Source organism: Erpetoichthys calabaricus, chromosome 17 (assembly GCF_900747795.2).
Source record: "Erpetoichthys calabaricus chromosome 17, fErpCal1.3, whole genome shotgun sequence".
NCBI lineage: Eukaryota > Metazoa > Chordata > Cladistia > Polypteriformes > Polypteridae > Erpetoichthys > Erpetoichthys calabaricus.
In genome coordinates, this window is record NC_041410.2 from 34,554,795 (window position 1) to 34,572,786 (window position 17,992).

At 38.9% G+C, this 17,992-nt stretch overlaps 1 protein-coding gene across 1 annotated transcript in view; it reads right to left on the reverse strand.

Moving 5' to 3' along the window:
* Window positions 1–1,307: 1,307 nt before the first annotated feature.
* Window positions 1,308–17,992, reverse strand: part of LOC114668011 (annexin A2-like) — a 42,989-nt gene continuing 26,304 nt past the window's right edge. The window contains exons 6-13 of the mRNA XM_028823591.2: window positions 16,888–16,978; window positions 13,186–13,265; window positions 10,293–10,352; window positions 6,926–7,019; window positions 5,409–5,504; window positions 3,963–4,021; window positions 2,339–2,461; window positions 1,308–1,640 (exon numbers count right to left, since the gene is read on the reverse strand). Of these exons, the coding sequence (XP_028679424.1) occupies window positions 1,581–1,640; window positions 2,339–2,461; window positions 3,963–4,021; window positions 5,409–5,504; window positions 6,926–7,019; window positions 10,293–10,352; window positions 13,186–13,265; window positions 16,888–16,978 (663 nt within the window). The 3' untranslated portion in view covers window positions 1,308–1,580. The remainder of the gene's footprint in view (window positions 1,641–2,338; window positions 2,462–3,962; window positions 4,022–5,408; window positions 5,505–6,925; window positions 7,020–10,292; window positions 10,353–13,185; window positions 13,266–16,887; window positions 16,979–17,992) is intronic.

The following is a 17,992-nucleotide window of genomic DNA, read 5'->3' on the forward strand; positions in this document are numbered from 1 at the left end:
CAGAGTTTCTTTTTAGCCTTTGTCGATTTTCGTAAAGCGTTCGACTCAGTTGACCAAGCTGCCCTGTGGAACATCCTGAGGATTCGTGGGATCCCCTCGAGGCTGCTGGACATCATAGCCAGCCTGTACACTGGTACTGCGAGTGCTGTGCAGAGTGGAGGCAGGACCTCTGTGTTTTTCCAGTTGATTCTGGGGTCCATCAGTGGTGTGTTCTCGCTCCTGCTCTGTTCAATGCTTGTATGGACTGGGTGTTGGGCGAGGTTGTGGAGTCCAGCTGCTGTTGGGCATCTGTTGGTAAAGAAAGATTCAAGGATCTTGACTTTGCTGACGATGCTGTGATCTTCATGGAGTCAATGGAGGCTCTGATCGTGCGCTCGAGAGACTGAATGAGGAGTCTGAGTGTCTGGGCTTGCGAGTGTCCTGGATAAAAACCAAGATCCAAGCCTTTAATGACCTCTTGGGCACAGCCATCGGCAGTGTGTCTGTCTGTGGAGAGAGTCTTGACCTTGTCAAGAGGTTCACTTACCTTGGCAGTGACATTCGTGTCTCTGGTGACTCTTCCTATGAAGTCAGTAGATGGATTGGGAGAGCATGGGGGGTCATGAGGTTTCCGGAAAGGGGTGTGTGGCGCTCCCGATATCTACGCAAAAGGAGGAAGGTCCAAGTCTTTAGAGTCCTGGTGCTTCCTGTCTTGCTATATGGTTGCGAGACATGGATGCTATCCAGTGACCTGAGACAAAGACTGGACTCCTTCAGTACTGTGTTTCTCCGGAAAATCCTTGGGTACCATTGGTTTGACTTTGTATTGCTCATAGAGTTCTGAATGAGGCACATTACCTGCATTGTGAGGGAGCGTCAGTTATGGCACTATGACCATGTGGCGCGATTCAACGAGGGTGATCCGGCTCGTAGGATCCTCATTATTGGGGACCCGAGTGTCTGGACCAGGCTAAGGGGTCGCCCACGTAACATCTGGCTGCGGCAGATAGAGGATCATTTCCAGAGGGTGGGACTGGACCGCGTGTCTGCCTGGGGGGTTGCCAAATGGGATCCCAAGTTGTTTTGTCGTGTAGTGGGTGCGGTAACCCGCTGTACCAGTGCATGCTCCCCAACTTGACCTGACTTGATTTAACAACCTGTAGTTATGGACCAATTAGACCATCTGGGCACACTACTCTGATCACATTTACTCATACCGGATTATGAAGTTAGAAAATAAATGGATGAGGTTTGACTGAAGGGACTTTGCCGAGAATCTTTTGCGGCTTGGAAATTTTGTTCTGCTGCATTCAACAAGAAGAGAGAAATTCCACAAAACTTTCATTTTTTTTATTTTAAAAAATCCTTGTGTATGTTGACAATAGTACAGAAACTTTGTTTCCTTTGCTTTAAGTACAAAAATGAGTATTGCATAAAGGGTAACTGTCTAAAGGGTAAGTGTCAATATGATGAGCGCCCCAAAAGTATGACACATTGGTGAATACTGTTGCCTAATTGGCTTCAGAGTATGATAGTCTGGAAAATGAATCAACATCTCCGACAATCGTGTTACGCTCGTAACACTCCACCTCGTGGGCGGCTTAGTCATCTGAGCCACAAAGGCTTAGCAAAGCTTTCTGGTAGTCTCCCTTGGTGTGTTCCTGGACGTAAGCAAACAAAGAAGAACAAAGTTAATAAAGATGAATTAAAGAAGAGCTTCAAAGTTTAATATCTGAAACTTTCCTTAAGCACTGCATATGTACATTGCTGGTTAACCCAAAGCAAATGAGACTTGGATGCAAAACCAACACAAGTCTTGTGCCCTGCATTGAGCTCAGCCCCCCATGTCTACATGATGCAACCTAATCCTCTTTGCATATGTTTAGTCTAGCAGAGACGGCTGTCAGCATTGGCTACTTGACAAAAGTGGCTGCACGTTTCTACTAGAGCCTGCAGGAGAGAAGGATTATGCGGGGAGGCAGCTGATCAATTAAGGGTGCCCCCTAAGGCCATGGGCACAGTTTGAGAAGGATTCTTTTGAAATCTGCTATGCCGCAGGGCTAACAGGGAAAGAGGAACCCACAAGTAAGAGCACTTTCTTGGGTGGTGTGGCCAAAAATGCAAGAACTGGAAGCGTAGCAGAGGACAGAATTGAATGTAAGTGGACCATAAGAGAAAGGGGGTCCTGATGAAGTCGGTGAATTATAGGCTGCCATGTCATTCATAGGGGCATTCAGAGTGAAGCCTCTTTGCATTCTTTGCAATGATAATGGCTTCCACTGGAGAATGATTTAAATTGAATGCTGTTTAAGGAAAACTGAAAATTAAACAGCACCACGTTATTTTTAAAGGTACTTACAATGATGGTCTTGTAGAGAGATTTGCCATACTGCTTCTTGAATTCAGTTCTAATCTTCAACAAGTCAACCTCACAACGAGACACCATGATCCTGGTCAGTGTTTTATCCTTGGCACCTTTACCCTAAAATATGCAGCAACAGAATAACATGCATGGATATTTTATAATTACAACATTGTGAAGCACTTGCATTTAGCTAAACTGCAGATTCTAATTTACTTTAAATATTCCCACTATGTGAAAGGAGACTATTCAATAGGCTGGTGTCAAAGAGTGCAGTTATTTTTTCCAATTTACTGATTCTCTCTGATGTCATTTTCTCACCCTTTTAATCTAGATAAAAGTCATGGGAAGGTGGGGGGGGGGGGATTGGGGGGGGAATTAAGCCTGTCCCAGTAAGCATATGGCATAAGGCAGGAACTGGAACCAGTGTGGCAGTGGTATAAACTGCATGAATGCACAGCTCACCTTAATTCAATTATAAGAAAACAAAAATTATTTAGAACTCCGGTATTGCTTAAAGGTATAGTCTTCTTTTGTTAATTTGCAAATATATATGTAACCAATTTCAGAATAAAAACAAATACTTATGAATGTTCATTTTTAAACATTATCCACCTTAATAAATGGATAAGTGTCTGTGTGTGTGTCTGTCTGTCATTCTGATAGATGGTGCATTACAAACATTTTTAGTCATAAAATACGCTGATTTTGTCATTCCAACAGATGGAACATCATAAATATTTTTAGTAATAAAATGCATTATATTTGTCATTCCATCAGATGGTGCAAGGTGCATCAAAAACATTTGTAGCAATAAATTGTATTGCATTTGTCATTCCAACAGATGGTGCATCACAAATATTAACACTGCTTTTACAAATCCCATACCACTTGGCATATAACAAAGCCACATGTATTGCATTCTGTGATGGACTGGCAACCTGTCCAGCACCACCTGCAACCCTGGTCAGGTCTGAGCAGGTTAGAAAATGTCTGACTGACATGCATTGTATTTGTCGTTCCAACAAATGGTGCATCACAAATATTAACACTGCTTTTACAAATCCCATACCAAAAGGAATATAACAGAGGCACATGCATTGTATTTGTCATTCCAACAAATGGTGCATCACAAATATTAACACTGCTTTTACAAATCCCATACCAAAAGGAATATAACAGAGGCACATGCATTGTACTTGTCATTCCAACAAATGTTGCATCACGAATATTAACACTGCTTTTACGAATCCTTCACCAGATCGTATATAACATAGGCACATGTATTGCATCTGTCATTTCAACAAATGGTGCATCACAAATATTAACACTGCTTTTAAGAATTCCTTACCAAATGGTATATATAACGTAGGTACATGCATTGCATCTGTCATTTCAACAGATGGTGCATCATAACAATAACTGCTGCTTTTACCAATCCCATACCAAATGACATATAGTAGAGACATATGTATGCATTGCATGGTGCACTGTAAACGTTACTGCTGAGGTCTATATTGACTATTTAAATTTCAGCCCATCTTAGAAGGGTAGCACAGCTCATTATTTACGTACTTCTAAAACGCACAGGTCCAGTAAATTATTTATTTTAAAATCTTACCTTCATAGAGTCTTGCAGCTTGGAAGCAAAGTAGAGATATTTGTTCTCAATATACTGAACTGTAAAAGAAACAAAGAAAGAATAACATTATAATAGCTGTTTAATTTGTGGTACTTTTCCTTCTATATGTGCTGAACAGAAGATGGAAGGGATGCCTCGGGGTTGTAGGCATTGATCCACCATGTCACAGGGGTGTCCCTTGAAATGAAATGCTTGCCATTATTTTGAATAAGAGATGAACCAACTGTCAGTGGAGCCCAAATGAGTTCTGATTACAGCAACAATGCCTAAGGATCTAACAATCATGAAATTTGGTAAATGTGAGTAGAATTCAAAAGTGGTGAACTTTTGACTGAAAACATAAAATCATTTTTTAACCAAGCAAAGCTTTGTTTTATAAAGAACCATACTGGAACCCCATCACTCCAAAATAACTTACATGTGTGCAGTAATAGCACACATAGCCTTATGGTTGAGGCATTCACAAAATACCCTGATTGGTTATAAACCTGACCCAATAAAACATATACCGAATGTAACGGAAAAGCAGTAGCTTTTCAGTTAATTACATTAAGCACTGACTGAATTATTTAAGAGGAGCACTGTTGGATCACACGTCTAGAGGCCTGACCTGAATTTCCAGCCTAGCATCTGTCCATGTCAGTTTGGTCCATTCTTACTGGGTATGCAGCTCTTCAGTTTTCCACCCACATCCTAATGACATTCTTGCTGGGTTAACTGGTGACTTTCAATTTGTCCATTGTAAGTGGATGTAATTGCAGTAATACTCCATAACAGCCACCTACTTTAGAAAGAATAATAATGATATATGGGATGGCATGGCAGTGCTGTCTCACAGAAAGGAGACCAGGTCCTCACATCCTGGGTTCCCTCTGCATGGAGTTTGCATGTTCTTCCCATGGGCTGCTTTGGTTTCCTCCTACTGTCCACAGATATGCAAGTGAAGTGAATTGGCAGAGCTAAATTGGGCATTTAGTGCTTGTGTGCTTGTTCCTGCCTTGCCCCATATGTTAGCTGGGATAGACTCCAGCACTCATGACAACCATGGTCTGGATTAAGTGAGTTAGAAAATTACATGTAATAATAATAATAATAATAATAATAGATTGGCTGGTGCCCTGTCCAGGGTTTATTCCTGCCTTGCGCCCACCTTGCTGTGACGTGCTTTCTGTCTTCAGCCCTACATGTACTACCCCTTAATTTCCACTGATGTATGTGATTCATCATTAAGCTGAAAGAATTCTGATGGATCGACTTAATCAATGCCTTTTGAGGATTTTGCAGACCTGAATAACTTAATATAAATCACCAAATGCATTGCTTGCAAAATGTAACCTTTTTTGACAAAAATTTTAAAGCTTTTCCAATTTTGGTAACTTATCAGGGAATCACAAATGTATGTTTTTGAGCATTACAGGCACATACCTAGATTCAGAAACGCATTTTCTAGATCTCCTTTCACCTCTTTGCGAATGCTTTCCTGCATGTCATAAGGACTGTAGCTCTTGTACTTCAGGAAGACTAGAAAAATAAAGAAGGAAACCATTTTAAATGTGGAAATATATAACAACCTGCAGTGTTTATATCACAAAAAAGCCGGTAGAGATAAGACATTAAGATTAATGAGTGGATATAGAAATCTGCAAGAGCACACTTTAATCTATTGCCAATACACTAGGCTCTCCGATTTCATCAAGACCAGGAATGTCTGCACTTGGCCTGTACCCCACCCTCTGTGACTGGCTCCTAAACTTTCTGACTGGGAGACCCCAGTCTGTCAGGATTGGTAATATTTCAGCCACCATTATCACAAACACAGGCACCCCACAGGGATGCATCCTCAGCCCCATCCTCTACACCCTGTTCACCCAGGATTGTGTCACCTCCCACAAAGATAACATCATCCTAAAGTTTGCAGATGACACTGCAGTGATAGGACGCATCACTGGTGGAGACGAGGTGGCCTACAGGAGGGAGGTGACCAGTCTGGTGTCATGGTGTGAGGATAACAACCTCACCCTCAACACAGACAAGACAAAGGAGATGATAGTGGACATGAAGAAGGAGAGGAGACCTCACCAGCCACTGTTCATCCGAGGGCTTGAAGTGGAGAGGGTGAGCAGCATTAAATACCTGGCCGTCTACATCAGTGAGGACCTCACTTGGACACTTAACACTACACAGCTGCTCAAGAGGGCCCAGCAGCATCTATACTTTCTGAGGAGGCTGAGGAAGTTTGGTATGTCGACTAAGATCCTCTGCAACTTTTACAGCTGCATTGTTGAGAGCATCTTGATCAGCTGCATCACCGTGTGGTACGGCAACACTACTGCTGTGGAACGCAAACGCCTGCAGAGAGTGGTAAAGACTGCTGAGAAGATCACCAGGACCCCACTGCCCTCTCTGCAGAGCATCTACAACTGCAGAGTCCACAGGAGAACTGCCACGATCCTCAGGGACCCCATCCACCCCCAACATGAACTGTTCACACTTCTACCCTCAGGCAGGAGGTATAGAAGCATGAAATGCAGGACTTCCAGGATAAAGAACTCTTTCTTTCCCAAGGCCATTAGACTCCTAAATAACTGAGTGGAGTTTATAACCATTGGTTCACCTCATTCTAACCCCCTCACACAACTGTAACTGTATTTGACTTGTCCATCACACACCTACCTGCACATTACACTTTATATTTCTATTCCGTTTTTATACTTTATGCTGCCTCTGTTACTTATTATCTATCTGCTACTTATTATTTATGTTTATCTTTATATGTTGGTTTTCTCATTTGGTGTGGACAGCAAAGAAAGAATTTAATTGTACAGGGAAAAGTGTTTCCTTACTGTGCACATGACAATAAACTTTGAACTTGAACTTGAACTTTTCAAATGAGGGGGTGCCAGATCATCTAATGTAGGAGACACCCTACACAAGGGCCTTACCTTGTTGAAGATGGGGCAGACTCCGTTCAGTCATGATAGTAATCCAGGTGGCCACATCTGTCCCCTTCCGTTTCACTCCGGCATCATACAAATCCTGCATGAATAAAGACACTTGTTGAACCATGAAGATGAAGAGCCACACACTGTAGTTTATGACACACTAACCACCATTACCTTCATACTCCCAAGATTGCATGATACTGTATACAGGCTATAAGTGCCAAGCAGGATCATCTAACTTCCCGGCCTGGATGAGAATGGGATTCATTCCCAGACAGGAGGACAAGATAAGGAATTAGTGGGGGAAAGCTCCGAAATTTGTATATTTTCATCCGTCATCTGCTAGATGGCAGCATCCCAGACCAAGATAGCCATGTGGAATCCTGCAGGGCATCATGGGAGTTATAGTGCCAAGAGTCAGCCCTACTGGGTCCCATGGGAGCCACCAAGGGGTGCTGATGGGATTTGCAATCCCTTTCAGTTCTTCTGCCTGACATGGAAATGCTATGCCCTGGCACCGGATGTACTCCTGAGTCCGACATAAAAGGAAGCCGTCCAGCCTCCTCTGGAGAGTCACAGCTGGGAGGAAGGAAGGCAACACTTTTTTTGAACCCGTGACTGTCTGTGTGTCACGTGTTTCTAGGGTTTGGGGCTCAGTGGTGCCCCCTATCTGTCACCAATCATACAAAATTAGAAACATTATTTAAATATAAAATTATCATTTCAGTGACATTTGTTTATGGAAATTTTCTATATTAAGTTACAGTTAGTGTCAATCACAAGGAGGTCAAGGCATGTCCTCTTCTCATCAAAAGAAATGTACCAGAACTGCACATTCTGGATGGATGTGTGGATAATCAAGCAAGGCCCAAAAAGGTCCAGAGGGGATTTTAGGACAACCCTCCTGGTTAAGTCCTGAGTTGGGGGATATAAAAGGCCATAAACCAACATAAATGGAAGTTCAATTGACCTTATTCTAGAAGGAGAGAGATGCTCACAAACACATAGTCACATGCGTACACTTGGGAGACAACTTGAGGGATCTGGTGATGGTAGCTACCTGCCGAACCAAGCGATGGCGCTGTATTCTAATGCCTTCTCTATTCCACCCTAAACAGGAAGGAAGGCCGATGGCCATTCCACCACTGACGTCATGTCTGTTGTCAGGCCTCCTGGACTTGCCCCTTACCTGCTTTGAACCAGATATTGAAAAGACGTTGCTAACATCTTTGTAAAAAGATCATTTATGTTTTCATTTGTTTTCATTATACAGGGTCACGGACAAACCTTAAACATTTTTCTGTGTTGCATTTTTTTTACAGCTTTCATGTTGTTAATAAAGAATTCCTAGGCATAAATAAATGCTTAAAAGCCAATTATTATGATTAACTGAGCACACCCCTAGCATGTATTCTTCTTCTAGTTCTTCTTGTTCATTAAGCTATCTGCCATAAGGCAGGTCTTTCAATTGCCTCCATTGTACTCCATCTTTGCTCTTCTTATTTCTTACTATATATAACTTAACGTACAATCTTTAAAAACGACTTAATCCAATTAGAGAGTTATAGGAGGCCAGCAGCCTAAAATGCAAGAAAGGAACAAACACTTGAGTTGCGGGGTCCACTCGTGTACACACTCACATTTTACCAAAGTGTTACAATTTAGGATCTCTAATTAAAGTAACACGTGTGTCTTTAAGATGAGCAAGTATTCTTAAATTTAACCTTACATTAATCAGATGCTTCCAACAAACTGGCAGCAGCAAATTCAATGTGGATGTCACAAATCAGCCTATGACATGCCTGAGATATTTAGACTTTCTTTTGCAAAACGTAACTTAATGTTTAAAAATAAGATAATGGAAAAGGATTCGTCAAAGAGATCACGAACAAGCAGGCAGACATCTCATACATGTAATTCTTTAGAGGAGAATGTCAAAACCTCAGCAAATGTGTTGTTGACCTAAATCCGATTTCTTTCTTTTCCTTGATTTGCTTTGTCACTGCCTATAATCGGTCTTTCCATTAAAGATCCAAAATATGGTCGAGGACCCGGGAAGCGAACCCACAATCTCCTTACTGCTGACCAATACAACAGTATTAGTGAAGTAAAAATTTAAAAAATGAATATGCCCTTGCTTTTAAATGACTTGACATGCACATTTAGGTTTCGTAAAAAAACATCTAAACCAGTGTTTCTTAAACTATGGGTAGCAACTCATTTTGTTCTGCAAGACTGGATTGCGCTGAGTTGTGAATCACAATTGAAGTGAATGGGAAAGGATCATGAAAACACCTTGAAATGGCTTGTCATTTGCAGGGCTTAAACAGACCCTCTAAGTTCAGTGGCGATTCTTCAAAAAGGAAAAGGACAACAATTGGTGGTGATTCTACAAGGGGGAGAAACGGATAAACAACTGTGATTCTCCTAGGGCACCCAATCCTTTCACACCTCCTCCCTGGACAATGGTCGGCGGTGATTCTCCAAGGGGGGGGAGATGATATCCCACCACGATTATGGGTCTCGAGTGCCGAGAAAAAAAATGCAAGAACCACTGATCTAAACCATTGGCCCTCAAGCTTTGCTTTAAGTCTTCCTGATCAACACTACAAGGTTCATACATAAACGACATATTATAAGCATTAAACAATTTGAAAAGTTTGAACTTGCTCAAGAAAATGTTCTCCTCCAATACCTTCAAAGATGTGCGAGGCAACTGACCAAACTGGGCACATTTGAAATATGGATGGTAAACGTACAAAGAGAGACTTTGCATAATGCAATGTGGACATACCATGCAATCTGTGACCATTAATTTCACAGAATACATGTGTTGGCTGGGATTGGCTCCAGCAGACCCCCGTGACCCTGTGTTAGGATATGGTGGGTTGGAAAATGACTGACTGACTGACATTTTTTTCCAGTATTTGGAAAGCATATGAACCCCATGACAACATGAACTACAGTAGATTGTCACACTCAATAATAAGGATATGCGTCATTGCAACTTTCTGTAACCTTGAACTGGAGTAAAAGGGTTTGAATATGGATGGAAGACAACATGGAGGGAGAAATAAATAACAGGGCCTTTCTCAGTCAAAGCCAATCGATCAAGCAAGTTCACAAAATGGTAGTACAAGCTGTTAATGGTGGTGTATGATATAATGATTGCTGGACTAACAACATTATGTGTACCCTGTACAATACTATTTGCAAGCAGAATATATAGCCTGAAGAATTATTAAAAACAGGAAATTGCAGCAATTACATGGTGCAAAGTAAAGATTTGTGTTTTAGAACAATATGAAACTGATCAAATATATAAACCATGCTTTTTAAAATCATAAAACAAAGTAGTTTTGCTAACCCTAGCATCTTGGTCAATTCTTTCAAAGTCTTGAATTCCACTGCTTCCAACTCTGTTGCCCTAGAAACAGAGAATTTAAAAGAGGCCATTAAAAGACACTTAAAATATGCTGAAATATCAAATATGATAGATAGATAGATAGATAGATAGATAGATAGATAGATAGATAGATAGATAGATAGATAGATAGATAGATAGATAGATAGATAGATAGATAGATAGATAGATAGTGAAAGGCACTTTATGATAGATAGATAGATAGATAGATAGATAGATAGATAGATAGATAGATAGATAGATAGATAGATAGATAGATAGATAGATAGATAGATAGATAGATAGATAGTGAAAGGTACTATATGATAGACAAATGGATACCACACACCATAAATGAACTTTTTTTACATCACTGTATTCAAACTGACAAAAATATTGTTATGTTATTTACTATATATTTGTGTTACAACAACATTGTACATATTGTGTGGCAAATTAAAATAAATCACCTATACATAAAGTATAATAATATGTAATGTGTTTACAATTAGTAAATATATAGCAAATAGTAAATATATATAGTATAGTATATAGTATATAGTAAATATATATAGTAGAGTATAGTATAGTATTAAGTATAGTATAGTATATAGTAAATAGTAAATATATATAGTACAGTATAGTATAGTGTATAGTATAGTATATAGTAAATATATATAGTAGAGTATAGTATAGTATTAAGTATAGTATAGTATATAGTAAATAGTAAATATATATAGTAGAGTATAGTATAGTGTATAGTATAGTATATAGTAAATATATATAGTAGAGTATAGTATATAGTATAGTATAGTATAGTATATATAGTATAGTATATAGTAAATAGTAAATATATATGCAAGAGTATAGTATAGTGTATATAGTATATTATATAGTATAGTATATATAGTATAGTATATAGTAAATAGTAAATAGATATACAAGAGTATAGTATAGTGTATATAGTATAGTATATAGTAAATAGTAAATATATATAGTAGAGTATATAGTAAATAGTAAGTATATACAGTAGAGTATAGTATAGTGTATATAGTATAGTATATAGTAAATAAATATGCATACAGTACATGAATGACATTCTTAAACCTACTTCATCTAATTCTTCTCCCAGAAGCACTGGGCACAAGGCAGAATATAAGCCTGGACAGATAACCAGTCCATCACAGGACCCTCACACACTCACACCCACACTCAATCTATTAACCTAATCTTTAGGAACACTGGAGAAAAACCTGGAGTTCCTAGAGGAGAATTGGAGAATGTATAAACTCCACGCAAATAATCACCGCATGAAGGATTCAAGCCCAGGATTCTGAATCCCGGAGGCAGCAGTGCTAAGCAATGCACCACATCCTTCATACGTACAGCATTTAATAAATGACTGGGGGTGTAGCTGCCATTCTAAAACAGCATGTGAAAAGGCCACACTTCATATACAGTAACTACTAATTTGCAGAAGAATGTGGGCAATTACGACTAATTATGGTGATAATCTGACTAGTCTGAAAATGTACTGTTTTAAAAGAGTGGCTTTAGTGTCACTTCCCCAGATGTTGTAAACTATTCATTTTTTGCTTTTCTATGATGATGTACATCTGTACACAAGGTAATTATCATTTTTATCCATTATCCTTTTGTTTATATATGTTTATGCTATACTTATAGCTTTGATAACTACCAATAAAATGCATTATTTTGTATACAGTCTTAAGCAGGGTTGCAGGCACCCATCCTGGCTATCATAGAGCGCAAGGCAGGAGAACACCCCGGAGAGGGCGCTAGGCCATCGCAGGGTGAGTGAACACACACACATATACACACACACCAATCCACCTAACCTACATGTTTTTGCAATGTGGGAGGAGACTGCACCAACCGGAGGAAACCCACCTGGACACAGGGAGAACATGCAGACTCCACACAGGGAAGCCCTGTGACGCAAACCCAGGTCTTCTTATTGTGAGGCAGCAGTGCTAACACTGTGCCACCATGCCACCCCTTTTTTATATACATTATTTACAAAATATTTGAGGGTTGTCTATGTTTTATCCCCAACTGATGGATGTGGCTTTGAAGAAGGGGTGATTTTCTGAAACACATCAGCCAGATTGGACTCCCGTCTGCTCTCTGGATACTGCATTTCATTCTTGAGACTCTGATTTAAGTGTTGTGACATGTGGACATTGTCTTATTGGGTCTTTACCCCAGATAATTTATTATTTGTAACATTTTGATTTACATCTTTGTATGTTTTTACATTGGTGCTTGTATACATGTTATTATATTTCTGATCTAATCCATATAAGTACTAATACCATTTTTTGGTTGAAATAGATCTTTTGTTTAAACAATATCATGCTCCTTTAACTATTATTACTACTTAAAAAGAGTGCCAGAGAAAGGCACAGAAGAGCAGTCGTAACCTGAGAAGGAAGCCTGCATGTCGAGAGTTAGAGATGAAGAAACTAAAACACTTGTGAGTAGCTTGAGGTGGACACAGTGGGCAAACATCAGCATTTGTGTAAATCTGTTGCTAATGGTGGGGCTCATGTAACTGCATGGGATACTGTAAATTAAGTTTTAAATACTATATACTGTATGCATTTATATGTTAATACACTGTATAAACTTTATGTCTCTATACTAGCCATTACAAAAGCAAGTAATTAAAGAAATTGCTACTGATCAATGTGTAGTACTGCATTTAACCTTTTTTCTTAGTAACTGTTTGGCCCTTCCTAAGTATTAGTTTATTAGAAACATTTGCACAGCAAAAACAGGTTGTAGTCTATGGAATACAGTGATTATAAAAATATATATTGATGTATTGTTTTACCTTTGCCAGAGCCAGGAGCAACTTACGGAAGTCTCCAGAGGTGTCAGATGTAATGTCTTTTTCCAGTTCTGTCTTATAAACTGAAAGAGAAGCAAACTGGCTTATTAATAAAGGCCTCTGAAATAATTTCACAGTTATCTTTATAAAATGAGGCAAGCTCATCCAATGGAATGTTCTTTATGTGCACCAGTTGAAAGACCACTGGGGTAAGACGCTAGAGGCTGCAGAAATAGATACATTGACATATAAAACTACTGTAGGAGACAGGGACTTTAGCAGAAAGGGTTAGGATTAGGCTTAGGGTTTCAAATTCTGGAATGACACACTTACCAATATTAGAGCTGACCAGTCTCCCTTAGATCTTAAATCATGGCTGAAGCCTCGTAATTTTAATAATAATAATAATACGTTTTATTTATGTAGTGCCTTTCATACACTTAAGAACACTTTACAATTCAATAACCACATTAACAAGACAATAGAAGTTACATACAAGAAAATGAATAATACTCATTGAAGAGATGTGTTTTTAACAGTTTTCCAATGAATAACAGATATTTCCTCATGAATGCTGAGAGAAAGAGCATTCCAAATTTTAGGGGCCTTCACACTGAAAGCTCTGCCACCCCATAGTTCCTAACCTGTATTTAGGTACAGTGAGTAAGTTAGCGTCTGATGATCTTAATGCACGGGCAGGAGTGTAAGGAAGCAGCAGCTCAGACAGATAATAAGGGGCTAAACCATGAAGGTGAGAAGAATAATTTTATATTTGATTCTTGAAAAGACTGATAACCAATGCAAATCATAAAGGACAGGAGTGTTGAGAGCAGATTTTTTAGTGTGTGTAAGTAAACGAGCAGCAGAATTCTGAACATATTGTAATCCAGGAGTCTCCAACACATCGCTCGCAAGCTACCAGTAACTCACCACCCCTTTCCCAGTAGTTCACCAAAGGATTAATGAATCCTACATAAATTTGAAAACTTGATTAGTCAAATTAGGGGTGGTCGATCTTTCCAAAAAATCATATCACGATCCTTTTAACACAAAATCACGACCCACTCAATCTCAACTGCAATCTCTCTTTTCAATGTGGCATACACTTAAGAGAATATCCGGACTCAAAGTCATCAAGACTTAAGTAACACTTTATTTTAAATATCAAACAAAGTTGAATTCAATTGTTCTCTCTTTTGCTACCTAAGTGGAAGTCTCCACCCCACTCCACCAGCCCGCTGCATGTTTCTCTGGGATTCACGTAAATACATCAGTACCGCAAGCGAACTCTGATACATAGCGAAATGAGAGAAGTCGCAAAATCAACTGGAACGTTCAAGCAAATTATAGAAAAAAACCTGATCTAAATCCGTTAAGTAGTTCTCTCATGAAAAGCGAACAGACAGACGGACAGACAATGGATTTTCTATATTATATATTAGTAAACCTTCAAAATAATTTGCAGTTAAAGTCTCAACAGCATTCTCAGCATTTCTGGAGCTTAGTAGAGCGAGATAACTATAGGAATCTTCACCAAGCAGCTCTGAAAATGTCTGCTTTGTTTGAGTCTCCATACCTCTGTGAGTCTGACATGAATGTCATGAAATCAAAGTTCAGAACAAGACTGACAGACGAACATTTAAAAGACCCCATAAGAGTGAACCTGAGTGACTCCACTCCACCAGACACCTCAGTGCCAGTCATCTGACTAACTAAAAAACACATCCCACATGCAACTGGACCTGTGAATAAAGTGACACAGCGACATGGAACTAAATGACAAATGAATAAGAAATATCTGTGGATTTGGAATTGCATTGTTTTGTGTTGATATCATTCATGTTTTAATTCGTGTCAGATACCCTAGGAAATACATAAAGACATACAAAGATTCACTTGCAGGTGAACTAAATATTTTTTGTGACGTTTTAATGGAAAATATGAGTTGTGAACACCAACATGTTGTAAATGTTCAGGCAAAACAAGTTTATTCAGTTTGTTTGGGTTGAAATAAGCTATGAGGATAAACGTTAGAAAACAGGAGTAGCTCTCTGCCATTTTCATTTTGTAAAGTAGCTCTCAGGGAAAAAAGGTTGGAGACCCCTGGTGTAATCTATTGATATATTTAGTCAGGAGGCCATCAAACAATGCATTGCAATAGTCCAGGCGGGTAGTGATGAAAGCATGAATGAGTGTTTCAGTATCCTTCACACTGAGAACAGAATGCAGATTAGCAACGTTACGAAGATGAAAAAAATGCCATCTGTACTATTGAGTGAATGTGTGGTTGAAAAGTAAGAAGACAATCAAAGATGACACCCAAATTACTGACTGATGCTGAGGATTCGACCAGGATCCCATCGACGTCAATTTTTAGCCCACGAAGGGTAGAGAGGACAGATTTGGTACCCACTAATAAGATTTCTGTTTTATTAGGATTAAGTCGTAAAAATGATCTGTCATCCAATGATTGTTTTCCCAAATACAATCAGTCAGCACAACAGGTGACGATGTTTGACATACAGTAGCATACAACAGTTAGCTTCTTCTGTTATTTCATATTCCTGTCTAATATTACTTCTTTACTAATTTGAAGTAAATGTTCTTAATTCAGCACTCCTGACTTTTCCATTTTTATTCTCATATTGGTTTGTGATGGAGTGGATGTGTCGTCACAAACAGTATGATGGACCTGTTGAATTGAATTGGGATGGCACAATGGCAGCACTACTGCCTTGAAGTAAGGAGACCAGGATTCATGCTCGCTCCATGTCTGTGAGACATATAGGTTAGGTGGATTGATGCTGCTAAATTGACCTCTGTGTGCGTGTGTGTGTCTGTGTGGGCGTATGTGTGCGTGTGTGTGTGCGTGTGCGTGTGCGTGTGTGTGTGTGTGTGTGTTCTCACCCTGCACTATACTGGCAGCCTGTTCAGGAATTGCTGCTGCCCTGCACCCTAAGCTTGCTAAGATGGGCTCCAGGTTTCCACAACCCTACTCAGAATAAAAGTGGGTTTAGGAAATGGATGAATGAATGTATTGAATTAAACAAAAGTAGTAAAAATGTAAAATCCAGCCATGATGTTTGAGACAAAAACACACTTTTCCTTGATTTTCCCCTTGGCTCCACAGTTTAAAATTACAAATCAAACACTTCAGACATGATTAAAGTGAACATTGCAGACTTTGTTTTAAGGGGGTTTGCATACATTTCGGTCACACAACACTTTTTATACACAGGCCCCCCATTTCAGGCAGGTCTAATACTGAAGTCATATTTAATATTGTCTTGCATATCCTTTGCATGCAGTGACTGTTTGAAGGGGTGGTAAATTAAACATCATTGTCCCAAACGTTATGGAGGGCTCTGTATGACAGGGATTTTATTAGACATACAGTGGGCTTAGAAAGTATCAAGACCCCTTTTCTTTTTTCACATTTTGCTATATTGCAGCCTTGTGTTAAAATCACTTAAATTAATGTTTCCCCATATCAAACACTATAATTATAAAGTAAACACAGGATTTCAGAAATTGTTGCAAATTTATTAAAAATAATTTAAAAAATGATATACACAGTATTTTCCAGAGAACTTGATTTTAGAAATTAAGACGACATCCTAGGACTATTTAAAACACAGTTGTTTTTAAATAATTGTTGCACATAGTTTTGATGACATAAAAGAGTAAAATAAAATGTTGCCTTACTTTCCTTGTAGACTTTTCTAATTTCAGCAAGCTCTTCATTGTTGCGAGAGCAGACGACTTCAATCAGAGTGTCTTCATCTGTTCCCAGACCCTGCAATGAAAGTCTCTGTTAATTTGTTTCTAAATATCATTCATTTTTTTGCAATTTAGATAATTTAGATAATGGTATAATATTATCTATTATTCTATTATATTAAATAATTAAATAAGTTTAACTAATTAATCAAACACTTGGACACTTCTACTTTTTTTCCAATAGGATTTTGAGATAATGGCTCTTTCATATACAGTATGTATTAGACCAAACAGAGGAAACTGAATGACAAATATTGTCCAGCAGATGGCTCTATTTCATTTAAAATAGATAATAAGTGCATAAATATTCTAACAGTGAAACAAGCACACCTACAGTCCAAAAGAAGGGCAAATAAAAAACAAGTTATAAGGAGCTATTCATACTTTTATTTTTTATTAACTCTGGTGGCTAATCTAGAGGAAGTGGAACCTTCTTATTTTGGCAACATATTCATATGTTCAACATTAAAAAATACAGCTTGACAATGTTCACATCGCTGATGTAACTTTACTAAGTGGTGTTCTTCAAAGAAATATCAATGAAAGGATGTAAATGCAATGCTTTCATGTGGTTGAAAGTTTTGATAAATAATCTTCTCAGTTGTTACCATGCACATGGGCTTCATATTGGGGTTAAAAAGGGTAATGATTACCCATGGCACACCTTGAAGTCTGGAATGAAAACCTTGTTTTCAAGAGGAAGGAGCCCAGACAGACTACTCATGTATAGGGCCCAGAGTCCTGTGCTACATCCCTGACCGTGTATTTCTGCCTCTTTCTCATTCTTGCATTGTGCATTCTGGACTTTATCTTGCATGGACACGAGCCAATCTGCTGCTCAATTGTTCTAAATGATTACTTCTTACATGTCAATGTAGTTTAATGTTTTGTCTTCTTTTTCTTTCTTATTCTTCATTGGGGGCGGCACAGTGGCACAGCGATAGCGCTGCTGCCTCGCAGTAAGGAGACCTGGGTTCACATGTCGAGTCCTCCCTGTGTTGAATTTGCATGTTCTCCTCGTGTCTCAGTG